General features: G+C 42.1%; 1 protein-coding gene across 11 annotated transcripts in view; it reads left to right on the top strand.

Annotated features, from left to right (window-relative positions):
- The first annotated feature begins 9,845 nt into the window (after positions 1-9,845).
- Chn1 (chimerin 1) overlaps positions 9,846-26,448 on the top strand; it is a 164,708-nt gene continuing 148,105 nt past the window's right edge. For 4 of the 11 annotated variants that reach the window (XR_003949984.1, XM_006498558.2, XM_006498557.2 and 1 more), the window contains exon 1: positions 9,846-10,190. Coding sequence is in view for 5 of the 11 variants with exons in the window: in XM_006498558.2 (XP_006498621.2) it covers positions 9,848-10,190 (343 nt within the window). In the remaining 6 variants the exon portion in view is untranslated. Of the gene's footprint in view, positions 10,191-22,985; positions 23,151-26,448 lie in introns of all 11 variants that reach the window. The other 7 variants (NM_001166603.1, NM_001113246.2, XM_030246554.1 and 4 more) reach the window with 5 other exon arrangements.

The following is a 26,448-nucleotide window of genomic DNA, read 5'->3' as shown; positions in this document are numbered from 1 at the left end:
CTGGCTGCTCTTCCAGAAGACCCTGGTCCAATCCTTAGCACTCACATGGCAGCTCACAACCATCTGCCACTCCAGTTTGAGAAGGTCTGAGGCCTTCTTTTGACTGCTGTGTTAAGAATATATTACCATGTATGTCATTAGTTATCTGATAGTTGTCCCATAACAGTGTATGTTTTAGCTATAAAACCTAGAAAAGCTTCAGGTTTCTCTAGGCCTTAGAATAATTGCAGTCAAATATTATTTAATTTAATTAGAAACATTGCCATCAAAATTCTCATTCGTATCTTCTTGTTCATGTTTTCTACAGACTGATATCTCAGTTTCTTACTCCACATGGTTGAAGATTGTTTGAAGCAGCCCCTGATTAGACACTGCACTTCATCTTCAAGAAGAATATCCAGCTTGGGTAACCCTCCACAGGTCTATCACACAACCATGGTAACCCTCCACAGGTCTATCACACAACCATGGTAACCCTCCACAGGTCTATCACACAACCATGGTAACCCTCCACAGGTCTATCACACAACCATGATAACCCTCCACAGGTCTATCACACAACCATGGTAACCCTCCACAGGTCTATCACACACAACCATGGCAGGGGGTAAAGTTGTATGTTACCTGTTGTAATCATTTGGATTCACAGACTCGAATGACCGGCAGAGCCTAGAGGTTTCTTCTGGATTGAACTGCTGCTGCTGATTCGTAAATGGTGTTTGCAAGTAGATCAAACCACCCCTGCTGATTTGTGTTAACTAAACTGCTGATATCCTGACAATGCAGATTGGATTTGCTCCAAAGAACTACTTCTAAACAGGTCCACATCCTCTTGTGCCCTATTAACGTTTCCTTTCCACTACCTCTGGTGGGTGATGGGATAAAAGAGAGGTTAAAGCATTTAATACCCTTATTAAAGTAGGTTTTAATATATATAAACCTACAGAGAGTTCCATAGGAAAACCCTGTCTTGAAAAACAAAGCAAACAACAACAAATAAATAATCTTAAAATAAACAAACAACAACAAACAAAGAAAAATAAATAAATAAATACTCTTAAAATAAATAAATGTTAACAGTAGTTCTTTTGGGGCAGGAAAATTAACCATAGTTTCAACATTTTTTCTATTCTCTCCCTCTTTTGGTAATTGTATGAAGAATAACCCAACAATTTTAAGTATTTTTAAATTGTATTCATTCATTTATTATGGCTCTAGGGATTAAACCTGGGGACTTGGGCATGCAAAGTACTCATTCTATCTCTAAGCCACATATATTCTCGGCCTGTGAATTAATTATAACTATGTTTTATTGTGGTTGTGGTTGTGAGACTTTGTTTCACAATGTAGACCAGACTGTCCTTGAACTCAGAGATCTGCCAAAAGATCACAGTCTCCCAAGTGCTAAGATGTAAGGTATGAGCCAGCAGGTCCTGAAAGTAGCGTTTTAAAAAGAAAATGTAGGTATTATTTCTGGCCTTCATTTAAAAAAAAAATTGACTTGACTTTGCAAAGCTTGGTCCACTGACCTGCAAATGAACTAAACAGGAAAGCAAATACCCCGCAGGCATAGCTAACCTTCTGCATTCTGGCTCACCTCAGCTTTTTAGCATGCAACCATGCAGCATTTACCACAACTGTTGGCTGGAGCAAACCACTGAGCAGAGGTTAGCCATATCCTAGCATCCTCCTGCTATGAGATCTAGTCCACTCACAGCCAGCTTCAATCAGTGTTAATGTCCATATATATGTTAGTTAATGTATTTACCAGTTCATCCGATTGCTACTTGCTGAGAATCTATTAGCTGGGGAATATAAAGCAAACCTCAATAGTAAGAAGAGCTTGGTCTTAAGGGCCCAGGATGGGACAGGCAAAAGGAGGAAGAGAAAGAATAAAAAACATATTTGCATAAATACTTAAATAATTATGACACATAGAATGTAAACTGCATTAAGTCCCATATTTAAAGAGTTCTCTGTGAGCCCAGATAAATGAGAAGTACTTTGGGGTGAGGTAGCTTCCTGGTGAATCTGAATTTACATGGATGCTTTGAGGGCTTAGTTGGACAGTGTCTGTCTGTCTGTCACCTATCTTGTTGGCTGGATAGTGTCGGTCTGTCTATCTGACATCTAACTTGTTTGCTTGCCTTATTTTAAACAAGCATCTAATTCTCTGCATTCCTTAAACTGCCGCAGGATGCTCAGATGTGAAAGCGGTTGAGAGCTCGCAGAACCGATGGGAAGTTTTTTTTAATTACACAAACTCTAAGTCTCAGTGCAAGAGAGAAAGAAGGAGCTGGGTTAAAGCCCTGAAGTGTCTCGGTGATTGGGACTAAGGGATGCCTGCTCACTGTGTGACAAGTGACGCCAGCGCTTCCCTACAGGGTTTGACTGTACAAAGAGATAAGCTTGAAGGAATGAATTAGTCATTCCATTAGGCAATGGAGTCAATGGAATCAAAATATGTCCCATCGTAGTTGGTTTTTTAAAAAGGCTTTTTACACAGAAGGAACCTTGGCTTGAGTGCAGGGGAAAATGTGACATAATGCACCGAGGACAGAAAAGGGTGGTAGACAGAAAGTCTGCCTGTGAAGTCCGGGCAGGCGTGAAAAGCTCACTCTGCACGGTTTCCTCTTTTGGTTGGGAAGAGCACATTATGTCATCCTGTCGATGGAGGTCATCTTTCTACAACTTGCATTGTTCTTCAGAAGAAACACAGGAAGACATTCCCTGTGACATATGGCTTTCCTTCACAGCTCAAACCTTATCAAACCCTTAAATAAAGCCTGGCAATTAGGCTGCACCAAGATCAGAAAGGAAGGGAATCAGCCAGCTCTCTCCTGACTAGGAACAATGGATAGGAAATTGCTCTACCCTAGGGTATTCTTGCTTCTTCTTGGTAACACCAATTCTACCCAGTCGTTCATCTGCTGAAGGACTTACTAGCTTAATTTCTAATTGTCTCGGGGGTGCTGATAGACTAATGATGGACAGGCTCAGGAGGACCCCTTTTTATTCTTCCTTTCCCTCTCTGTACAGCTGAGTCAGCCGTTTCCCATCAGTCACCATTTTCCAGAGAGTTCTGAAGACAAGAATTTCAGGTTGGCCAGCCCGTAGAAATGATTTATTTCATGGGGTTGGAGCTCAACCCCAGGGCCCCATGCATAGAAAAACACTAGCCCCAACCCTTACATTTTTCTCTTTACAGATTTTTGGATTTTTTTTTTTTTCAATCTGGACCATCTTTCTTACCATTTCACTTTCTAATTAAAAAAAAAAAAGATGTCACAGTGTTTGAGTGGTACACAACAGATTAGTGAGGCTAGAGCTAGAGCCAAGAGTCAGAGAACAAGAGGGAGAGTTTTGCTTGTGGGGTCATTTCCTAGGTCCCAGGGGTAGTTAAGAGCAATCGCTGAAGGTGAAGGACAGCAAACAGCATACAGAGAGCAAGCTGAGTAATAACCAGGAAGACAGGGATGGGGAGTGCGGCAGGAAAAGCTAAAGGGGCTGGGGTGGGTGGGTGGGATTTGTGGGGTTAAATGTGCTTTGCTGTAGGTCAACTGTGGGTTATGGCAGAGAGAGAGAGAGGGAGAGGGAGAGGGAGAGGGAGAGAGACACACAGACACACACAGAGAAACAGAGACAAGGAGTTTTATACTGCTCATGTATTCATGTGTGGTATCTTTAGAAAATGAAATACCGATAAACCCTGTTATTGATTGTTTCTAAGACAGGCTCTCATTGTATAGAGTAGGCTGGCCTTGCCTCTGCCTCCCAAGTGCTGGGTTTAAAGGTGTGTACCATCATACCTGGGAAAGTCTATAATTTTTACAAAATACTTATGCTAGGTGCAACTTTCTGCAGAGATGGGCTATTGGAGGACCCAGCATCTATTTACTTTATGGTGAATGACGTAGTTACAAGCCAATGATTGGCATAATGTACACTTGCCCATCTAATGAAAAGGATCTGACAGTCTGATTGGCACTGTGTAGTAGACAAACACACTTGTCAAATAACTAAGCTCAACTGTGATTTCTAGTAAGCTTGTTATTTGTGGCACCATCTTTATGTGTTTAGATGGGAAGCAAATACTGTGAGATAGAAAAGGCCTCATTCACTGAGATGACAATGCTTTGAGAAGAAGGGACCTGGCATAAGATTCAGGTCCTTTACTTCAGGGGAAAACTGGCTTTTATTGAATACCGAGGAAGATACTCCACACTGAGAGAAGATGAAATCATTTGTTTAATGTCCATTCTGGCTTTGTTTAATCCTAAGAATAACCTAGAAGGTGTGAACATGGTCTGCCCACCCCCTGCTCTCTTCTCGACTGTGTCCTGGCTCATCTCAACCATGCTGCCTTAGCACAACCAGTGGCTGGCACTGGTTCACTTTCTGCCTCTGTGGGGATTCATGCATTGGCGCATCACCCAACTTGGCTCATCAGCAGGGAGATTCAGCGACATACAAACACAAATGGGGCAGTGAGAACAGTTTCAAGGCAGAATTGTATATAATAGATTCAAATTCCAAGTTGTCTTAAATGTTTGTAGAAAGTAGGCAGAGTTCATAAAGCAATGTTAAGATCCATCAGCTCGGCAGCCCCGCCTGCATCCCGCACCTTCCCTATGTCCCCATTCCTCAAAGAGTTCCTGGGCACAGCCGGGTCCTGCCTGCTTTGCTCAGGATTTCCTCATATTCCTCAACCTAATCTCTGTGTATCCAGTGCTGACTGTTTGCGTAATTCATCATCTCTCAAGGCAAGCTTGAGTCCTCAAGACACCTTAGCAGATCTGAAGAGATAATCTTGGGTTCTTAGGCCAGAATTTTGCATGAGGTCTTGTATATCAACGGTACGTTTGCTGAACGGATGAGAGACGGATGCGTGAATTTAAATCTGCTCATTGTCACAAATGTCTGGGAAAGTCCTAGACGACTGGATACAAAAGAGCGTTGTGAAAACTCTATCATAGGAACAGACTCTGATTTTAATCATGGAAACTCACTATATCCCTTTCAGCTTTCTACTAACGAGAAATTTAATTTTTACCCAGGGACCATAGGCATCGTGCTGATTAAATTCCCAATGTAATCACCCTGAATAAGTCACCCTCACTGTGGACACCCACATTCGTCAGAAAAACCACGGCCATGTTAGGGAGATTTGATTTGTAGCCAAATCCGATTATATACTCTCGAGCAAACCTGGCAGAAATCCAACTGCCCCAGTTAAATAGACATTTAGCCACACTGTGCATTAGATATGCCTGGTAACCTCAGAAAAATACAGTTGAATAGCAATGCTGGCTTAACATACTATAATATGATTGTAGGATAGAACAAAAACCTACTGGCAGCCAAATCATTGCGCTTTTATCTAACATGTATTTGAAAATATACTTGATGCTGAGTCTATAAAAAAAAATCCCAGGAGATCTGTTATACTATTTACCAGAAAATAAGCATTATTTTAAAAACATTTATTCAAAGCAAAATTAAAAGTAGACCTTCCCCTCCCCCTTCTTGTTCCTTCTCCCAATCCTCTGTCCACTGGTGATTTTGATACAAACTATCACACTTTTTAGAAGCACCTGTGCCTCTTAGACCATTCTAACCTTGGTGGTTTAGTAATCCCCAGGTTCTATCACCCAGGGACCTGAGATCCCCTCTTCTTGCTGAGTAAGAAGAAACTCATTATCCCGGGTTATTCTCATTTCGAATTTAATGCCCCTTCTTGTTGCTTCCCCTCCTTCCCAATCACAGAGCTGCCCAAGTGCTGGTTGGTTTGCCTAACTTGGAAGGCCTTAGTCTCTCCTCAGTGGCACGCCACAAGAAGCCAGATGGCCTTTTAGCATAATTTTGATGAGAGTAAGCATTGTGTAGCAAAATCTTGGCTTCAATTCTTATGGTTTCTTATATACTTTTCTTGGATGGAATTTCAGACCATTTCTAAGGCACAATATTACTCCAGTGGATATAATATAGGCACCCTCTGGTGGTCAATAGAACACAATCAATTCTTCTGAACACTAATTTAAATTATTTAAGTGTAATGGCCAATTTTATAGTTTGTGATGCACACTCTCTCTCTAGTTCTAGATTTCCATCTGAATTCCTATGTTCAAGGCACGTGTGTCTAAGTTACTTTTGCATGCATAAAGCTTTGTCCTTTTAAAATGATACTTCAAAGTCACCAAATGCCACGAATATCATGTAGTGTTTATTCAGAAAACCTGAGAAGGAACCAATAGCAAACGAAACTCACCTCAAACTAATTCACACAGTGGAAACAAAGCTGCCAGTTGCTAACATGAACACAGGACGGAGCTGCTACATATGGTCAGGCTGTGTTAACATTTAAGAAATAATTCCAACCTTTGTAATTGCTATGCTGAGGTATAGAAAATGCTTCTATCAAATTAGCAGAAACAAACTGCGCAACCTTTTCCCTTTAACAACAAGCTTCTGCACTATTTTGGGAACTGTGCTAATATGGCTGGTATTCCAGTGTTTAAAGCTGTGTTGACAAGATAAAGCACTATAATTTTAACTTGTTATTGTGAGACAGACGCTGCCTCATTAATTTCTGCTTCATTCAAAACTGAAGAACAAATCAATGTTTACCAACGGGAATGAAGCTAAATGAGTAAAAAAAAAAAAAAAAAAAAAAAGAAAGAAAGAAAACCTAAAACCCTCCAGTAAGCCATTAGTTCACGATGCAAAAACGCTTTTAAAGGATTGTCTAAGTTCTGTTTACTCAACAGAATTTGGATAGAAGTGAGAAACTATTTTAGTAAATTTAAAATAGATTTCTCAGCATACATTCAATTTTAATACTGCTGAGACTGGAAAAGATTCCTTTATGTTGTAAATGTAGCACTGTTGTGTAATCCATTACTAGTGAGAGAAGAGAGTTGGTGCTCTAAGAAGTGTGACTTCTTGGTTACATTGAGCATTTAGGAACTTTACATGAACACTGCTTTAAATATGTTAAAGATTCAATCATCTTCCAGTTTATCCACAATCCACTTAAAGACTGTTAAAGATCCCTGTGGCAGACACAACCAAGAAGGATGTCAGACTTGATCAACTCCCATGGTTTCATCCTCTCATTTTATGAATGAGGGAGGTAAGGACAGAGAGAGCCAAAGCCTTGTTTAAAACTGAACAGCCATTTAGTAGCCGCACTACAAACAGACTGGCTCTTCTACTTTCCTGCTAAGTCACAATTAAATTTTTGAACGAAGCGTGTGTGTTTTGAAAAGTAAATTCGTTTTTTGCCTTGTTTATAAATGACCAAAGTCACCACCCATAATAATCACTTCTGGGTAGTTAACACTCTCCTCACATTGAATGTGAAGTAGGAGGCTACTGCTTTATTTCCAACTAAGCAAGCAAAGAGGCACACTATTTCTTAATGGCTAGGGTGACATTATAAGCACCAATACTACTTATAAGAGGGAACACTTTGAGTGTGGAAAGCATTTTGTTTGCTAGAGAAGTCAGTGGGAAAACGTCCCTTGCAAGAGCTAGATGCTCTGAGAAGATGCCAACACTCACTTTAATCATTATTTCCAATAGTTTCTTAAAAACAGCTGTCTCTATTGAGTGTGGCTTTATCAAGGTATTGTATAGACAAGAGGAAGGCAATGGGAAGGTCTCCTCTAAAGTCTAAGCTGGGTCCATTACTGGACTTAGCTCTGTTTGGTTGCTGTTAGTAAAAAGTGAAATGTTGGTCTGGTAACTAGAGCTTGGCTGCACAGTGGGTGAATCACAGCAGAGGGGTACTAAGTGCCCTCTTACTGATCCTCAGAGTAACTCCTCAACAGGCAGAGAAAACTCCAGCAAACTGAACTCTCACATCCAAAGGCTTGGTGCTCTGGTAACTCTCATTAAATTGAACTAAGAAAATAAACACTTTTCGGTTCTTAACCTCCATGGACATACAGTCCCGAAGAGAGCTGCTTGTGAATAAAGACTCAGGGCAAGTTGTAATCTCCTGAACTTGAAGTCGACCCACAAATGTAAAACCGCTGAGGACAAAGAATCCACCTTGCTTCTTTGCTTCTAATGGTAAACAGATTTTCCTTTTTAAATTCAAACCAAACATGCTCTAAAGGCTTGGGGGATGGGTGGTGAAGGAGGTTGTCTGGGAGAACTGCAGAAGACTCAGCTTTTCCTCTTGGTTGCCACTAAATAAGCACACATTGGTGGTGGTGGTGGTGGTGGTGGTGGTGGTGGTGGGGATCCTTAAATTGTTCTTTTTTTTCTTTAAATCTGTTCAAATTTCAATGAAAGATTTTAAAAAAGTTTTTGTTTTTAGATGTGAAAAAAATTTTTTTGGTGTGCTTATGTGTACTTTTCTAGGAAGAAGGGAAGTATTTCTTCTAGATACTCCTGGTTGAGACAATGGGCTCTCTAGATACTGATTTATCTGGTTGCAGATTGGATCAGCAGAGATACTATCATGGCTGTAAAATCTGTCCAACAAAGCCTTCTTGAATTTTCATTTATCTTGATGAACTGTAATTTTTTTTTCTCAAGAAAAAAAGGGAGGAGTGCATAAAATCAAAAGGAGATTATTGAAAATAATGTTGTAAAATGTTGGTGATTCCAAGAAATATTTTTATACCAGTAGCTAATGAAAATCTATTTAATGTAAGATCAGGTGCCTAGACGTTTGTTCACTCAGGCTGATTATTTTAATATTTCTTTCTTTTTTGAGTTAACTGGCTTGAAACAAAAGGCTTGGCTCCTCCTTTCTACCGGCTTTTCTTCTTTTCTGATGCTTGAGTGTGCTGTGAAATGATGATTGATTAGCTGCACTCTGTTTGAGGTAGTAATTAGCGTTTTATAAAGATTTGATTCCTGAGATATATTAAATAACACAATAACTAGTTGAAATTTAGAGAAAAGAGGAAAAATGACACCAGGGAACGCGAGGAGCCTGCAAAACAAGAAGTGCACGCAGGAGAAAATGAGGACTGAAGATTAAACAAACACGATTACACACCCAAACACTAACAAACCCTAGACAGAGAAAGTAGGAGGGAAAAGGACTATTTTTATACAGAACAAAGGTAGCAACGAGAAATAAAGTGAAAAACATCACAGTTGAGCCTTTAAAAAACAAACAAACAAAAATCCAAACCCTCAAGCGTTGGATGCCCTCTCGCTAATTAAGGCGACGACAAGGCGAGTAGAAAACACCAGAGCTAGAGACAGTGCCTGTGATTGTCAGATAAAACCCAAAAGCTCCGGGGAATCTTTTGTGGCAGAGACTCGCCAGGCAGCGAGGAACGCTGATGTTTCCCTTAGACAACATCCACAAGGTATAACGTAAAAAAAAAAAAAAAAAAAAAAAAAAAGACACAGTGGCTTTAAGCACCTGCCTTCTAACAGTTATTTTAGATAATTCCCGATGCATTTCAATTACCCGATTCCGGGTATACAGATCGGAAACAAGAGGGGCTCCACCAACCCAAGGGAATGTTAGCAGCATTCACAGGCAGGGACCGCTCGCCGGTTAACCCTGAGGGCGCCGGCAGGAGCTCTATCCTCAGACGAACCCTGGTCCTCAGGAGACCCCGCCTGCCCGCGAGCCCGAGCATCCTCCGCTCTGCTCTCTCATCCCATCCCATTCAAGAAAAATCCCGGGATTTCAGGAGCTGCACCCGCTTAGCCCGGGGCGGCTGTTGCCGTCGCCCCGGGGGTGCGCCTGTTGGGCTTGGGGTGGGGGGCGCAGCCTCACTCTAGGCGCGGCGGATGGGGCGCGTCCCCGTGGGCCGTGCGCGCGCCCGTTGCCATGGTAACGCGCGCTCGGCCGCCCGAGGGGCTGGCGGGAATGCGGCGCGCTCTGGCAAGATGGCGTCGGCGAGGTCGCGGGGTGCGCGGTGAGCGCCGGCCGCCGTCGCTCCGCCCGGCCGGTCGCGCCTCAGGTCCGCCCGCCCGCGCGCGCCCCGCGGGCCCATGGCGGCGACAGGTGCGGGCGCGCGGCGGCTTGCCGGGCTGCCGCGGGCCGGGCGCGCCCCTCGCTAACGCGCGCGTAACTTTTCCTCGCTGCGGCCCCCCGCGGCCTCCGCGCCACGCCCCCCGGGCCGCCGCCCCGCCGAGGTGCCGTCTGCCGGCCGCCGCGGGAGCGAGGAGCGCTGGGCGGCGCGGCTCCACCATGGCTCTGACCCTGTTCGGTGAGTGCCGTCCCCGGCTCCCCGCCGCGGGTGGGCCGCGCCCCGGAGTCGCGTGCGGGCTTGGGGGGGCGCGGGGCGGGCGGGCCGCCTTGTCGGGGCTCCTGGAGCGCGGCCCCGCGCGCCGCTCCCATTGTCTCCTCTCAGGCAGGGCAATGGGCGTGAGCTCCCGGGCCAGTCCTGGGGTCGGGGTGAACACACCGTGCCTCTCTCACATACCAACTTGAGAGGGAAGTTGGCTAGTTGTTTGCAAACCAATTTTCCCTAAGTCGGTAAATAAAGATCCTGGAAAGTTTATTATTATTATTGTTATTATTATTTTGAATAAGATGCGAGAGCATCCCTAGCTTCTCTAGAATTGCCCCGTCCGTGTGTTGCTTCCTGTTGGATTGTTGGGCATTTTGGGGGGACTTGGTACATTGCATTGGAAACAAGAATAATATGTGAACCTAATTTGTTATTGGTTAAAATGTGTGCTCTGAGGAAAGAGGGCAGAAGAAAGTTGGTTACTGTAAGGTAACTGTATTGTTTGGGAAGTGATATTTTGTGGATGTAGTTACTTAACACTATTGTTTCAATGGCTAAGACAGTTTGCAATGACAGTGGGTTGGGGGAAAAGCACTGAAAAGGGACATTTCTTTTTCTTTTACAAAAAACAGACCTTGGTACATCATTTCAAGAGAACTCAGTATGTCAAAACTTAGATTTGCAAAGAATTCAGTTTTTCAAAGTAGGAAGGTGCAATGATGTATTAGGAATAACCTATTATTAATATCCAAGCACATTTCTCACAAGTTATTCGGCATATCCAGTTTCCAGTTAAGTTTTAATTATGTCATCTGACCAGGCACAGTTATGTTGTCACATACCATAAATGCTTTTTGTTGTAAATACCTCCAAGTGAATTCAGCTGCTGGCATCAGTTACTTCTGTTTCTTCTTTCTCTGGAAAATAATATCTTTACTTTACCTTGTATTTAATCTGCATTATTTAATGGAAATGGGGACTTTTTTGTACAAAGGTTACAAATGCTATAAGACTGTACCCTTAGCTTATATTTTCTTTAGAAGCAATGGCTGTGGCTGGTTAGCAACTGTTGCAGCGAATGCACAGCAGTAAGATTTCCAGAGGAAATCTTCAGACTGTATTGGAACAATTGATCTGTCCGGGTTTCTAATGACATATTCTGCATTTTTTAAGGGTTTCAAAGTAAATTGTACTCATCTAGTATTTTCTAGAACACTGACATTCCTGATAAGCAAGGCAGTTAAACTGGGGACACAATACACTTTTTAAAAGATTTTTAGCTTGTAAGCCTTTACCTAGGTGGAAATAAGTAAAAGAAGGGCATGAAATTGTTACCTGTGTGGGAAACTGTTCCCGTCCCTCAGCAGGAATGACTTGGTTTCAGTGTTTTGATATGTGCTTGTGAAAAATAGAATTCAGTTTGCATAAATACACTTTGCTACAATGCGAACGTAGCATACCTTGGTACCTCAGAACAGAAGTAGGGGTTGGAAAAGAGAGAGAGAGGGTGGGGACTGAGAGAGCCTGAGAGACTCTTACTCTGTAGCCTCGGTTTGCCTAGAATTTACTCAGTAGCCCAGGTGCCAGGATTACAGGGATGAGCTACCACACCCACTTTTTTGTAGTGATGGAGCAGCAGCTGTTTTTAACTGTGTCCTGTTGCAGATCATTCCTGTCTCCTGTGTCATCTATCTGTCTGCTAAATGTAGATGCTTTTGTCCAAGTCCAGGGTGAAAGGGATTTTTAAAGGGACACTCAAAGATTCTCTTAGGTGCACACTGAAGTTTGAGAGGTATTGAATTACAGGCAAAGACTAGGGGATTGAATCTAATTGGCTCGGTTCACAAAAACATTTTTGCATATGTAAAGAGAAGTACCTAAGAGTTAGAGAAGGACTTCTTGTCCTTATTTCAGTCTTCTTAGAGGTGGTAGAGGAAGTGCCCCAGCTTCTATCCTGCTACACCCTAGCCTGTTCTGTTCTGTTCTTTTCTTTTCTTTTTCTGTTTTTGTTTTTGTTTTGTTTTTGAGATAGGGCCTTGAACTTGGCCATCCTCTTGCCTTAGCCTCTTGAACGCTGAGACACCAGTTGTATTCATTCTTGGTGACCAATGGAGAGGAGCAGTGATAAGGTTCTGCGAGATCCTGGTGAAGGTGTGGGGATGAGAAGCCAGTTAGATGAATGTGCTCTGCCAGTCTCGGGGGAGAGCTCACCAGCTGGGAGTTTAACTTCCCAGAATAACCACTGCTGCCTATCTTGAGTATCTTGGACCATACTCCAGTTTACAACTTGTGTTGTAAATTTTCATTCACACTTTTCTTTGATGTATGTAATATTTGTATTGGTGTTTACTAGAAGTTAATTTAGATAATTTAGAAGCTCTTATTTAGTGTTTTTGTGTGTATATGTATACCTATGTTTTTTTAAAAAAGACTTATTTACTTTATGTATATGAGTACATTGTAGCTATCTTCAGACACTCCAGAAGAGGGCATCAGATCCCATTACAGATGGTTGTAAGCCACCATGTGGTTGCTGAAAATTGGACTCAGGACCTCTGGAAGAGCAGTCAGTGCTCTTAACCACTGAGCCATCTTTTCAGCCCCATGTACACCCATTTTTTGAGTATGCAGTGCATATGTGTTTGTGTGTGTATGTGTTTGCACATATTCATGTGTATGTGTTTATGTGAAGGTCAAAGGTCAGCCTCAGGTGCCATTGCTTGGGATCCATCCTCTGTGATTATGTGTTTGTGCCACTGTGCATTTAAAACCTCAGTGCAGCTCCTCAGATTCCTTTTACCTTTTGTTCAAGCAGGGCCTCTCACTGGCTGGAGCTTTGCTCAAGCTGGTCAGCAGCTCTAGCCATCTGCGTATTTTCACTGTCCCCATGGGTTTTGAGGGTCTCAATTCAGGATAAATATGAATGAGAGGTAAGAGCATTACCTAAAGAGCCATCTCTCGGCCCTACCTTATGTGTGTGTGTGTGTGTCTCTGTGTGTGTGTAGTATTTGTTTTGTATGTGATCGTCTGTTCATGCACATGTGGCAGTCAGAAGGGTTCTTCCTTAATCTCCTTCCAATTTATAGCCTGGGGCAGTCTCTCAGAAACACATATCACACACACACACACCCACACACCCCCACACACACACACACCCACCCACACACACCCACACCCACACACACACATACACACACACCCACCCACTCTCCGTTCCTCCTAGTGCTGGGTTTCCAGGTGTGTGCTGTTGCAGAGGCTTTCCATGGGTGCAAACTCAGGTGCTTATGCTCACCCAACAAGCACGTCATCCGCTTTCTACCCTCTTTCCCACCTTCCTCAGCTCCCTATCTTAGTTTTTACGTTTTGAGACAGTCTCTCACTGGGACTCTGGGATTGCCATGTAGGCTGAACTGGCCAGCCAGAGAGCCTTTGGAACCCTGCTCCCCAGTCTCTCTCGCTGAGACTGTAGGAGCTGGCCTCCACTCCTGACTGTCTGATGTGGTGCCGGGCATTGAAGTCAGGGTCTCATTCTTTGGGCAGGATTTTACCTACTGGCTCCAACCCTAAGGGTTCCACTTCCAATTTTTAAAAAAAGATTTATTTATTATTATAAATAAGTATACTGTAGCTGTAGAAGAGGGCATCAAATCTCATTACAGATGGTTGTGAGCCACCATGTTGTTGCTGGAATTTGAACTCAGGACCTTTAGAAGAGCAGTCAGTGCTCGTAACCACTGAGCCATCTCTCCAGCCTCCCACTTCCAATTTTTATTTGTTTGGTTTGATTTTTGGTTTTTCTTTTTGAGACAGGGTATCTTTGTGTAGCCTTGGCTGTCCTGGAACTAGCTCTGCAGACCAGGCTGGCCTCAAACTTAGAGAACCTTCTGCCTCTGTCTCCCAAGTGTTAGGATTAAAGCAGTGTGTCACCATGCCCATCACTTTTCATTTTGTAAAGTCACATATGCATAGAAAATGTTTATCTTGAAAATCCAGATATTTGAAACTTTCTCAACTTTCAAATGAATCCATGTCTCAGTATCAACTTTGATACGTTTTATTTTATTTTCTTGAAATTAAATTTACTTGCTTATGGGAGAGGAAGGCAAGAAGTGCATGTTAGGGTGACTGTGTGGAGGTCAGAGGACACCTTTGGGAACTTGGTTCTCTCTTTTCAATCATGAGTCCTGCGGTTTGAACTCCTGTCAGGAGGCTTGGCAGTTAATACCTGCTGAGTGAGCAAACTTAGTTTGTTTTCTTTTTGTTTTTTGTTTTTGTTTTTTTTATACTTGTGGTTGGGCCTAAGACCTCACTGGTGTTAGGCAAACATTCTACTGAGTCACATCTCCACCTTGACACTGTTTTTAAAATCTCAAAAATAGTCATCTATGTTTCTGACAGACTTACCTTACTGGCTTTGCACGTTTGGCCTGCAGATCTACAGCATGCAGGATGTGGCCCCCTCTTTGGTACTGTCTCAGGATTCTAGAGGACTCGAAGTTCACTCACCCTGCTCTATAGTCAGTATTGTACACCTTGGACATTTTGCTGGAATCTACCAGATGGGGGAGTGCTTGTTTCCTAGTAGTCACTGGGATAATAGGAAAGTCTGAGATTATCAAATTCATGCCTGTTTGTTGCTGTACCTGACAGGATGTTGTGTCAGGCCACAGCTGTAGAACCCTAGTTAGCAGAACTGGGTCAATTACCATGGTATCAGGTCATCCTTTGGCAGGAATCTCATCATTTATAGCTTAATGGGCTGTGGTTTTTACCAGGCCAGTGATGCGTCTGGGAGCTCAGTACAGGTCCAACTGAACCTTGAGCAGTGCTTGTCCTGTGTGGATAGTTGATGCTGGGGCTACCCCACCTCGGCTCTCACGTAGTTGCCATTCTTATAATCACAGGTCACCTGTAAAGTACTTTCTTACCAACTGTGGAGGTTTAAAGGAGACTGGCCCCCAGAGGCATGTATGTATGTATGTATGTATATATATGCATGAATACCTGCTTAATGAATACCTGCTTAGTTTGTGGCACTGGATTAGGAGGCGTGGCTTTGTTGAAGGTGTGGTATCACTGGGGGCAGGAGATTTCAAGATTTGTACCATTCTCAGTTCGCTCTCTCTTGTAGTTGTGAATTAAGATGTAAGGTTTCAGCTGTTCCTATTAATACACCTTTGCTCTGTCATCACAGACCCTAGCCCTCTGAAAGCGTAATTTTAAATTACTTTCTTCTTTTCTTTTCTTTTCTTTTCCTCTCTCTCTCTCTCTCTCTCTCTCTCTCTCTCTCTCTCTTTCTCTCTCTCTCTCTCTGTGTGTGTGTGTGCGTGTGTGTTTTGTTTTGTTTTTCAAGACAGGGTTTCTCTGTATAGCTCTGGATGTCCTGGAACTTACTATGTAGACCAGGCTGGCCTCAAACTCAGAGCTCCATCTGCCTTTGCCTCCCAAATGCTGGGATTAAAGGCACGTGCCACCACCACCTGGCACATGCTTGCTTTTATAAATTGCCTTGGTCATAATGTCTTATAACATCAATAGAAAAATCATTAAGATAGAAACTGGTACCAAGGAATGGGTTGTTGCCAAGTCACACCTGACCCTGCTGTCTATTAGAGGGATGTGGAAGACTTTGGACTAGGAAAGTGAATGAACGCTGTAAGTGGATATTAATGGGCTGGGAAGACAGTAGTGCTGACAGCAATGTGGACTACAGGAGCCCAGCTTGAGGTTTCAGGTGAGAACAATATTAGCGACTGGGCTAGAAAACGTTCTTGTGCTATTTTGACAATGAATATGGCTGCTTTCTGCCCTTATCCTAACAGTCTGTCTGAGGTTAAGTTGAAAAGTATTTGATTAATTTCCTTGCTGGGGAAGATTTCAAGCCAACTATGGACCATGTCACATGGTTATTAGTAATCACTGTTATTAGGGTTTACAGTAAAAATGAGCAAGCTGGGCAGAAAGAAATACAAAATGTAGTTTGAAGAGAAAAGTCACACCATAAAATTTATAGACTCCAGAGCTAGAAGGGATGAGGAGATTAAAGAAAGGCCTGCTCTAAAATGGAACAGGAGTGGTGGCCTCAGGGCGAGACCCCATGGAGCTCAGCTTCTGAGCATTTCCTGCTCCTAAACAACAATGGAGAAAAGCTTTTGCAAAGGTGATTCCGGAGAGCTGCTGGGGCCGGGGATGACCCCAAGATGTTGAAGATGTCAGAGCACTGGAATCTCTTCTGAGGAGAGCTTCAAACAGGGTGTGGAACGAGGCCATGAGAAAGTGTGTTTTAGTCAGTAAAAGTAGAAGGCAGAGCCATCTGAGCCCTCTGATATCGGACATGGAGCTGTAACAGTGGGTCTCAACCTGTGGGTTGTGACTCCTTAGAAGTAGAATGATCCTTCATAACAGTAGTAAAATTGCAGTTATGAAGTAGCAACAAAAATAATTTCATGGTTGGGAGTCACACAACATGAAGAACTATATTTAAGGGCGGCAGCATTAGGAAGATTGAGAACCACTGAACTGTAGGATTTGGAGTTTGTCCTGCTAGTTTTTGGTCTTGCTTTGGTGTAGTATTTTCTTCCTCTGCCCCGATTCCTCTGTTTTGAGATGGCAGTATGTATTCTGTTCTACTGTATGTTGGAATTCCATAGTTTGCTTTTCAATTTTACAGGGCCTACAGTTAAGAGGTTGCTTTTAGTCTGAGAACAGATTTTGTACTTTTAAAAATTGTTGAAGCTGAGAAAGGTACTTTTGATGTTTTACATGTGGTCTGACTACAAGCCTGTGGGGCTGGGCTAGGGAATGTGGTGGGTTGAATGAGAATGGCTCCCTTAGGCTCAGATATTTTCAGATATTTGAATTTGGTCCCTAGCGGATGGAACTGTTTTGGGAAGGATTAGAAGGTGTGGCTTTTTTTGAGGAAGTGTGTCACTGGGGTCCCGAATTAAATTAAAGTTGTCTTGGTCATGGTCTTTTGTCATAGTAATAGAAAAGTTACTAAGAAACCATCATTTCTCAGTCCTTCACCACAGAAAATTTGATTGTCTTAGTTTGTTTAGGATTTGTCACTGTCCTGACACTGCTTATAGGCATCTCTGTAGAAGTCCTTCCTAAATGGTGTGTGTGTGTGTGTGAGATATGTATTTAGCAAATTTTGACTTTCCTGAAGTTAAAATTTAATTTCAAAAGGACAGGTCAGCTGTGTGCTTTCAGTATGATCTCTGTGACCAAAAACTAATTTTGAGAAACTTCCGCTTTCTTTACTGTCTGCTGACACTTGATAGATGTACATGTTTTATGTGCCAGTGTTCTGTCTGCATGTATGCGTGTGCATACCTAGTGCCTGTGGATGTCAGGAGAAGATATCAGAACCATTCAGTCTGAAGTTAGAGATGGCTGTGAGCTACCTTGTTGATGATGGCAACTGAATCTGGATTCTCTATAAGAACATTAAGTGCACTTAACTGCTGAGCTAGCTCTCTCTTTATTCAGTTTTAAAATTTATCTTTTAATCTAGTATCATGTAAAAGTGTGGGGAAAAAATCATAGCTGCCAGCATCCTGGAGGTTAGAGTGCTCCAAATTTGAGACCACCCTGGCTTACATAGCTAGTTCCAGGTCAGTTAGGGCCACACAGAGAAACCCTGACTTGGAAAGCTGAAAAAAAAATCATAGTTCATAGTTGTTATAATTGATGTTTGCCATCTGTGTGCAATATGTAAAGGAATATTGATGGCCCACATCTGCTCCTTTAGGTTACTGTTTTATAACTAGCCTAGCCTTTGGTGATATGCCCCAATCTTTGGGAATATGTACAGTTACAGAAAGTTAAGATTTGTTGTTTGTTTGTTTTTGTTTTTCATTTTTTGGTTTTTCAAGACAGGGTTTCTCTGCATATCCCTGGCTGTCCTGGAACTCACTTTGTAGATCAGGCTGGCCTTGAACTCAGAAATCCGCCTGCCTCTGCCTCCCAAGTGCTGGGGTTAAAGGCATGCGCCACCACGCCCGGCTAAGATTTGTTGTTAAGAAAAAAGTGTTTAACTTTTTTATATCTATTTTTGTCAACATTTTCTGTCTTAACATCACTCTTTCCACATAGACATTTAATTTCTCTGTTGTTCTCTGTGTGGAAACGTAGTGGCACCAGAGGCACAGGCCAGACTGCATTTCCTTAGAGTTTGCAGATCTGATTCATGCATAACAAGAGGAGGCAGCTAGGCGTTGTAGTGCACTTTGTAATCCCAGGACATGAGAGTTTCAGGCAGGAGGATTATCAGGAGCTCCAGGATAGTCTGGATTCCTCGGTGAACCCAGTTTCAAAAAGGAAGGCACAAATTATTTGTCTTTTAATTTTGAGCTCCAAAAGCTACATCTGTAGATTTTAGATTGATGTAAAGCAGTTATAAGAAATTTGGTAGAAAAATAGTTTTTGATCTGTACATACATACGTATGTATGTACGTACGTACGTGTATGTGTGTGTATAAGGTTGCAATAATAGTTCAAAAGAGATGGCATAAGCAAAATAATTGTTGACTTCTTTAGCCAGGTTGGTGTAGCATGGGGTTGCACTGTGTTCTTCTCATGAGACATCTGAGTAAAGAGGACCTCGCTGGGCTGAGCTGCTGTAGCTTGGTCTCTCTAGACTGTTCCCCTTGCTGAGGCCAAGGGGTGCTGCCTTAATCTCACCCAAGGGGATCACACCCAGAGGAACTGTATCTCCCACAACATGTAACAAAACACTGAACTTCTGTGTAAAACCGTAACTTTTTCCTCCTTAGAAAATTATTTCTGTAAGTCATATTTCTTTCTTTCTTTGTAAAATGTTTGCTTTTGAGCTAACCTTCTCCTTCAATCTAAATGGTGGGATTACAGGCATGAGTCTCTGCATATAGATCTTTGATTTTTATTGGTTGATAAAAATTTTTTTTTTCCCCTTCTTGTTTGTTTTTCAAGACAGTTTTTCTGTGTGTAGTCCTGGTTGTTCTGGAACTCATTCTGTAGACCAGGCTGGCATCAAACTGACCGAGACCCACTTGGCCTCTGCCTCCTGAGTGCTGGGATTAAAGGTGTGTGCCACCTACCTCCTTTTCCTTTCCTTTCCTTTCCTTTCCTTTCCTTTCCTTTCCTTTCCTTTCCTTTCCTTTCCTTTCCTTCCTTCCCCCCTACCCCCCCTCCCTTCCTCCCTCCCTGCCTCCCTCCCTCCCTTCCTTCCATTCATTCTTTCTTTGTTGTTGTTGTTGTTGGTTGATGTAAATCTTATATTCTTTATTTTATCTGTGTGTATAAGTGTGTGCTTGCAAGCTTCATGTGCACACTGTAGCACACATGTGGAGGTCAGAGAACAGCTGTGGAAATCAGTTTTCACCTCTGCCATGTGATTTTGGGGCTCAAACTCTGGTCCTCAGTCTTGGTGGCAAATGACCTTACCTGCCAAGCCATGTTGCTGGCCTAATTCTTACTCTTAAATGAAAGAAAGATAGGAAGAAAGTAAGAGGACAGGGCAACCATATTAAACATTGAAAAACCATGTTAATTAAACTGTGTCTGACAAGTTATAATTTACATTCCTCCTTTGACTTTTTGTTATAAAAGCAAGTACTTCATGACTACACTAAGAACACGCTGTAGCAACACTTGCAAGGGGTGAATATTAAATAGGATGTGAAGTAGATTTCAGTGAAGATCTAATTAGCAAAAGACCATCTGAGTTTAAAAACATATGCTGAAATGAAAGGAAATTTATTTCCCTCTCTCATCAGACAGTCTTGTGTAGCTCAGGCCCATCTTGAACCATGCAGTCAACTCCCTGGTTGGTGTCTGGCCTCTGTCTCTCAAGTGGTGGGATTACAGGAGCGTGAATGTCTCTTCCACTGTAAAACACAGTGCAGTAGTGTTAGAATAGCTTTATATCAAGAACCTTGAAGAAAAAATTTTCATTTGTGGATCATTTTTTTCCTTTCCCCGAAGAACACAAATGCCCTTGTGTGTTTTGAGTGGTTGTTATAAGTTGAGAAAAGGGTGGGCTTCTTGAGAGTTATGGTGTCAGCTGTGATGTGAAGCAGAGACAGTGAGTCAGGTGTGGTGTGGCCCACAGCCCGCTCAGTGTTCTGCAGCTGATCTGAGGTGCTGCGCTCTCAGGTGCTGCCCTCCTCTCCTCCTCCTGACCTCCTCTTTCACTTTGAGGTTGCAGATACCTCTTAACGAGAGGCAGGCCTGCAGAGCATACAGTCCCTGATACAGTTACTACAATATATTTTTCTGACCACAGACTTGACATTTGGAAAACTGAATGGGTCCCTTCGGCTCTGTAAGCAGCTACAGGACTTTTACTGTCCTGTTTCTCTCATCAGCGCTCAACCTTCAGCCTATACCACACGTTCCATGTTTCTTCTGTTCCCGCCTTTGATGTAGATCTTGTCCCTGGCTCCACAATGGCTGTGAAATAACTTGATAGAGGTGACTTTAGGATTGTAGTGACGTAGGTGAGTGCTGTAAGTGTCCATCGAAGGGTTCTGCTTGGCTGAGTGTTTCTTCTGTATGGAAGAAGTATGGCACGGTGATAAAGCTGAGGTGTGATGTTTGCATTCTACCTGCGAAGAATACCATGCTAATTCGCCATATAGACTGAAATATTTTCATTTATAGTCTGAGGATCTTGTTGGGGTAGGACAGAACACAGGGCAAGTATTAATGAAGGAATTGCACTGTAAGAGAAAAGAAAGCAGTTTTATTAAGAGGGTGAGGCATTGCTAGAAAGGGCTTATGGACTGTGGTGAGTAGGAAATGAAACCATGCTAAAAATCACAGAGTGTGTGAGGTTGAGGAGGGTAGATTATTTATTGAGATAGGAAGCCAATGCATGATTTTGATTTTGATTAACTCCAGGGCTGTGGGTGTTTGTTTCTGTTCTCCAATTTGTTTGCTTATCTATTTGATGAATATTTATTGGGGGCAGAATATGTGCCAGGCAAGTCTTAGTTTCTGCTTTATTTCTTGTTCATATTTACAGTAGGGGAAACAGATAAGCAAAATGTATATAATATGCCAAGGCTGGGGCTGTGGGAAGAGTGAAGCAGAGTGCAGGTCAGCTGCTCTGCCTCAGCAGTCAGAGGAGGCTGCAGCAGCAGATGGCAGACAGGCAGCCAACCAGGTATTGTCCACAACCACGAGATGTTTGTGAAGAATTTGGCATATTTAGAGAATAATGTCCAGTTCATTAAACTATTGCTCATTTTCATTTTAGCAGTACAAAGGAATTGCACATAAATTAACTTGTCTGTTCCTGTGTTACCTCCACAGTAGGGAACATAATCAAGTTGAACAGGAATTCCTTATCAAAATTGCTGACTCAAATTCTCAGAGCTCTGAAAGTAGAAAGGGTACAGTCTTTTGTCATAGTAAGTATGTGGGCTCCGTGCCTATTAGTTTCACATGACCTTTGCTGTATGTGTTTAATCGTTTATAGTGCATGTGTGTTAAAGGCTTTTGTTTTTGTTGTTTTTTAACACCTCTTGTTTGTCCAGAAAGAATTTGAGTTGATTCACAAGACATAGCGCAGGAAGATAGGAACGGTTTGTGGGGCATTCACTTTCAATGCTTTGTGTCATTAGTTTCTTTTTCTTCCCTGAATTGGTTTCCTCTTATTTTATGATCGTGGCCTGCTTTCCATTAATAAAGGCACCTCTTAATTTTGGTACTCTTGCACTAGTCATAAATTATCAACATTCCCCCCATTAATGTTTCAGGGGTACAAAGAAATTGAAGATAGTTTAAAGGGTGAGGCAGGTAGTGGGAATTGGGGGACACAAAAGGGATAAGGAGACCCTTATTTTGGGTTTGGTTGAAGTCTCTCGCTAAGGATCAAGAACTTAATACAGTTCACAGCATATTGAACGTTGCTGGCATGAAGACACTGTCCCTTTATAGAGCTTTATTTTTGAGTAAGAATATTAGCATTCTCCTTCTCCAGCTGTTGACCTTCAGTTTTCTAGGACTTATACCAGAAACCTCATTAATAGTTAAAGATATGGTAATCTTCTTGTGCAACCATTGTGGCCTATCATTTATCTGTTTGTAATCTCCAGTCACCCTATAATCTCATTTATCATAAAAGAGAGAAAAGAAAAAAAATCCTAAAAACCCTTTGAGATGTAACTTGAGAGCTACCAAAATTGTATGCACAGATATTGCTAAGACACTTACTTGGGACTCTCCCGGGGGAGAAGTCCACACCCTCACTCTTGGTTGTGCTTTTTTTTCTTCTTCCCCTGAGTGACTTTCTGCTAACTTTCTTTTTTTTTTTTTTTTTTTTTTAAAGATTTATTTATTTATTATATGTAAGTACACTGTAGCTGTCTTCAGACACTCCAGAAGAGGGCGTCAGATCTTGTTACAGATGGTTGTGAGCCACCATGTGGTTGCTGGGATTTGAACTCTGGACCTTCGGAAGAGCAGTCGGGTGCTCTTACCCACTGAGCCATCTCACCAGCCCCTCTGCTAACTTTCATGTTTAACTTTGTGTTAAGAAAAATCTCACTATAGGGCTGGAGAGATGGCTCAGTAGTTAAGAGCACCAGCTGTTCTTCTAGAAGTCCAGAGTTCAGTTCCCAGCAACCCATCATGTGACTCACAACCATCAGGTATACATGCAAATAGAGGACCATATACATAAAATAAATAAATCATTTTTTAAAAATCTCATTTTAATAAACTCCCAACTCTTCTTTGTGCTGCTGTCTGGGCCCAATATTATTCTCTGTGGTGAACTCCAGGATCTGGCTTTACCTAAGTGGAGGGTCTTGAAGAGCAAGGGGCTCCTCAGCTGTGGGAAGAGTTCTGAGCGGTGTCTACTCCTACACTGCTGCTGGGTACCCTGTGGAGCTTTCTGCACGTCTGATTACCCTTTCTCCTCACCCATTTCTTCCCATCACAATGTGGTGAGTAGTTACATATGGATTGTTTGTGAGTGTGTTTGTGTTTCCTATTGGGAAGGGATGTTAAAGAAAGAATTCTGAGGCTTACCAAGACAGAAGAAAGATACTTAAGATGACCATGTCATCTTTTCTGACTAGTTAAATAAAAGTGGTTATAGCCAGGTTCTATTAAAAAGATCATTAGGGCTATATCTTGATTATTTGGGGGGACATTAACTTCAAAATAACTAATTCAGTTCATTTAGCATCACAGACTATTCCATTCTGGACTCCATTTAAGACTATATTTTCATAGCATATAGAGAGTGGACAACAACTGCTACAGAAAGCTTTCTTTCTTTTTTTTAAAAATATTTTTATTACATATTTTCCTCAATTACATTTCCAATGCTATCCCAAAAGTCCCCCATGCCCTCCCCCCCACTTCCCTACCCACCCATTCCCACTTTTTGGCCCTGGCGTTCCCCTGTACTGGGGCATATACAGTTTTCGTGTCCAATGGGCCTCTCTTTCCAGTGATGGCCGACTAGGCCATCTTTTGATACATATGCAGCTAGAGTCAAGAGCTCCGGGGTACTTTTTTTGATTTTTCAAGACAGGGTTTTTCTGTATAGCCCTGGCTGTCCTGGAACTCACTTTGAAGACCAGGCTTGCCTGCCTCTGCCTCCCGAGTACTGGGATTAAAGGCGTGCGCCACCACGCCTGGCTCTACAGAAAGCTTTCTTAAGTCTAACCATTTTCCTAATCTTGGGCCCCTCAAAAGAAAACCTACACTCCAAAATCAGCAGGAAGCAATTTTAAGAGAACAATGTCCTATTCTTTTAAGGGGGGAGGGTAGGTTTTGGTCATTCTATTGGGTGATGGATGCTTCTCACTCTAAAAGGATTGCTTACAAGTTAGTAAATGGTCTTGATTAAAAAAAAAAGGTATAGGAAGCTAGACTCAAGGATTTCTCTCTTTTTTTCTTTTCTCTATCCTTTCTTCCTCGGGTAAAGGGAAAGGAGTTGGGGAGGAAAAGGGAGATGTAGAAATAATATAGCAGTAATAGCAAAAAGGGGTAGATACAGAAATAATAAAGGAAGACTAGGAAAAAGTAGATTATTGAATCTACTCTTAAACCAAAGAATATTTTATAGCCAATAATCTTACATTGTTATAGATATTTGTATATTGTTACATATTAAGGTTGCATTTTGTTGCATTGGTATAGATCTTTGTATAAAACATACTATGAATACATTTTTTTAAAGATTTTTTTTTTTTAATGTATATGAGTGTTCTATCTGCATGTATGCTTGCAGGCCAGAAGAGGGCATAAGATCCCAGGAGAAATGGTTGTGAGCCATCATGTGGTTGCTGGGAATTGAACTCAGGACCTCTAGAAGAGCAGACCGTTCTCTTAACTGGTGAACCATCTGTCCAACCCCTGTATACATGTTTTCAACTCTTATTTTGGGTACTTAGGTGATTATTAATAATGTAATATGAAGTTCTAGTCCCTTTTAAAGCTGCTATTTCAAGCTGTTTAAGATAATTAAGTAATATGAATTAGTAGTTAATCAAACTCTTGGTCACGTTAGATACTAGACTAGTTTATCACAAAATATACTTCCTAGCTTAATCAAGTAGTAAATTTCTAAAAACAAACAATTTACGTATAGGGTAGATAGATAGATGGTCTTCAGAAACCTTGGAGGTTCACAGAATATGGCATTTAAGGATTTTTTTTTTAACAATTTAAGCCTTTTTAGACTATGAGCCAGATCTCTCCTGGCAGTATCCCCCTCCCCTTCAAAGAAGGTGATTAACGTCAGATAACCTCCTTATGGAGTTCACTTCAAATGTGGCGAGCTGCCGCTGGGGAAAATCTGGCCTTGTTTCAACTGCAGATGGAATTCTGTCCAAAATGGACAGACATGGACACAAGGAAGTCATCTGTCAAGCTTTGCAAGGCGAGGCAGGATAGCACTTCATAATTCCCGCTCCAGATAAAGTCTGCCAGACATGCTGAAGGCTGAAGATGGGCTTCAATGTCAGAATGACCATTCGGGGCTCTCCAGGCAGCCAGCTTCTCTGTCATTTCTATAGTTGTGGAAGCTGCTTGCCTGCACTTCCTGCACACTTAGGCAATATTTTATTCCTTCTCAAGTCGCTGATGGGATTGAAGACTAAGTAGTTATAGTCTGACAGTTAAGCTTAAATTTAGTCAATTAGGATTCAAGATTTTTTTTAGGTCTAAGAAAATGTTTTTAGGTTAGTAATGCAAGCTATGATAGAAAATGATTTAGATTCAGAACTCTGAACTCACCAAGATAGGATAGATAACAGAGTACTTTATCCCTAATTGCCAAATACAAACGGACTGGACTTTGTGAATATATAATTTACCTAATAGTTTTCATAGTTGTTCAACTGTATGTTGTTTATTATAATAAGAGAATCTTTTTATTTGTAGACAGAAAGGAAATGTTGGGTGTCGGTCTGGTTTTGCTATGTTTTCAAATGCTAACTATTGCCTCCCCTTCAAGATTTGGGTGCAGCTGGGCGTGGGAGTGCACGCCTTTAATTCCAGCACTCGGGAGGTAGAGGCAGGTGGATTTCTGAGTTAGAGGCCAGCCTGGTCTACAGAGTGAGTTCCAAGTCAGCCAGGGCTACACAGAGAAACCTTGCCTCGAAAAAAAAAAAAAAAAAAAGAATCTGGGTGCAATCCCAAGATTCTCATGTATACCAAATGATGTTGTATATAACTCTGCTCACCAATCTTTTATGATTAGTTCAGTAAAAGTGGCTACAGCCAATTGCTGGGGAGAATTGTAGGTGGAGTTTCAGTTACCAGCTGGGGGTTGCAGATAGGGACAAAGAGGAGGGAGGGAGAGGGAGGGAGAGGGAGAGAAAAGGAGAAATGAGACAGAGCGGGAGGTCTCCGTGAGATGTAATGGACCAGAAGCACGTAGTTAGAGAAGTGTCCCCTCAGGACAGACTGATGGAGCAGAGATAACAAGGGTGAGACTCAAAACAGCGAGTAACTTGGGGGTTGGGGCTGGGAAATAGCCAGTCTAGTGTAGAATAACAGTTTAGGGGTAATCACCCATAATTGTGCTAAAGCTGATTAAATAAGTCATAGGACTGTCTCATTTATTTGGGGGGCTGGCCAGCTAAATAGGAACTAATAAAGTTATTAATGCCATTTACAACAATAAGTTATCAAATGGGAATTTGAGTAGATAGCAGGATTGATTAGGTGCCACAGGTGGAGGGAACTAGCTAGCAGGGATGGTAGGCTTGCATCTTGCTACGTCTG

This window comes from Mus musculus, chromosome 2 (genome assembly GCF_000001635.26).
Source record: "Mus musculus strain C57BL/6J chromosome 2, GRCm38.p6 C57BL/6J".
NCBI classification, from domain to species: Eukaryota; Metazoa; Chordata; class Mammalia; order Rodentia; family Muridae; genus Mus; species Mus musculus.
This window is presented reverse-complemented; position numbering and strand designations above follow the sequence as displayed.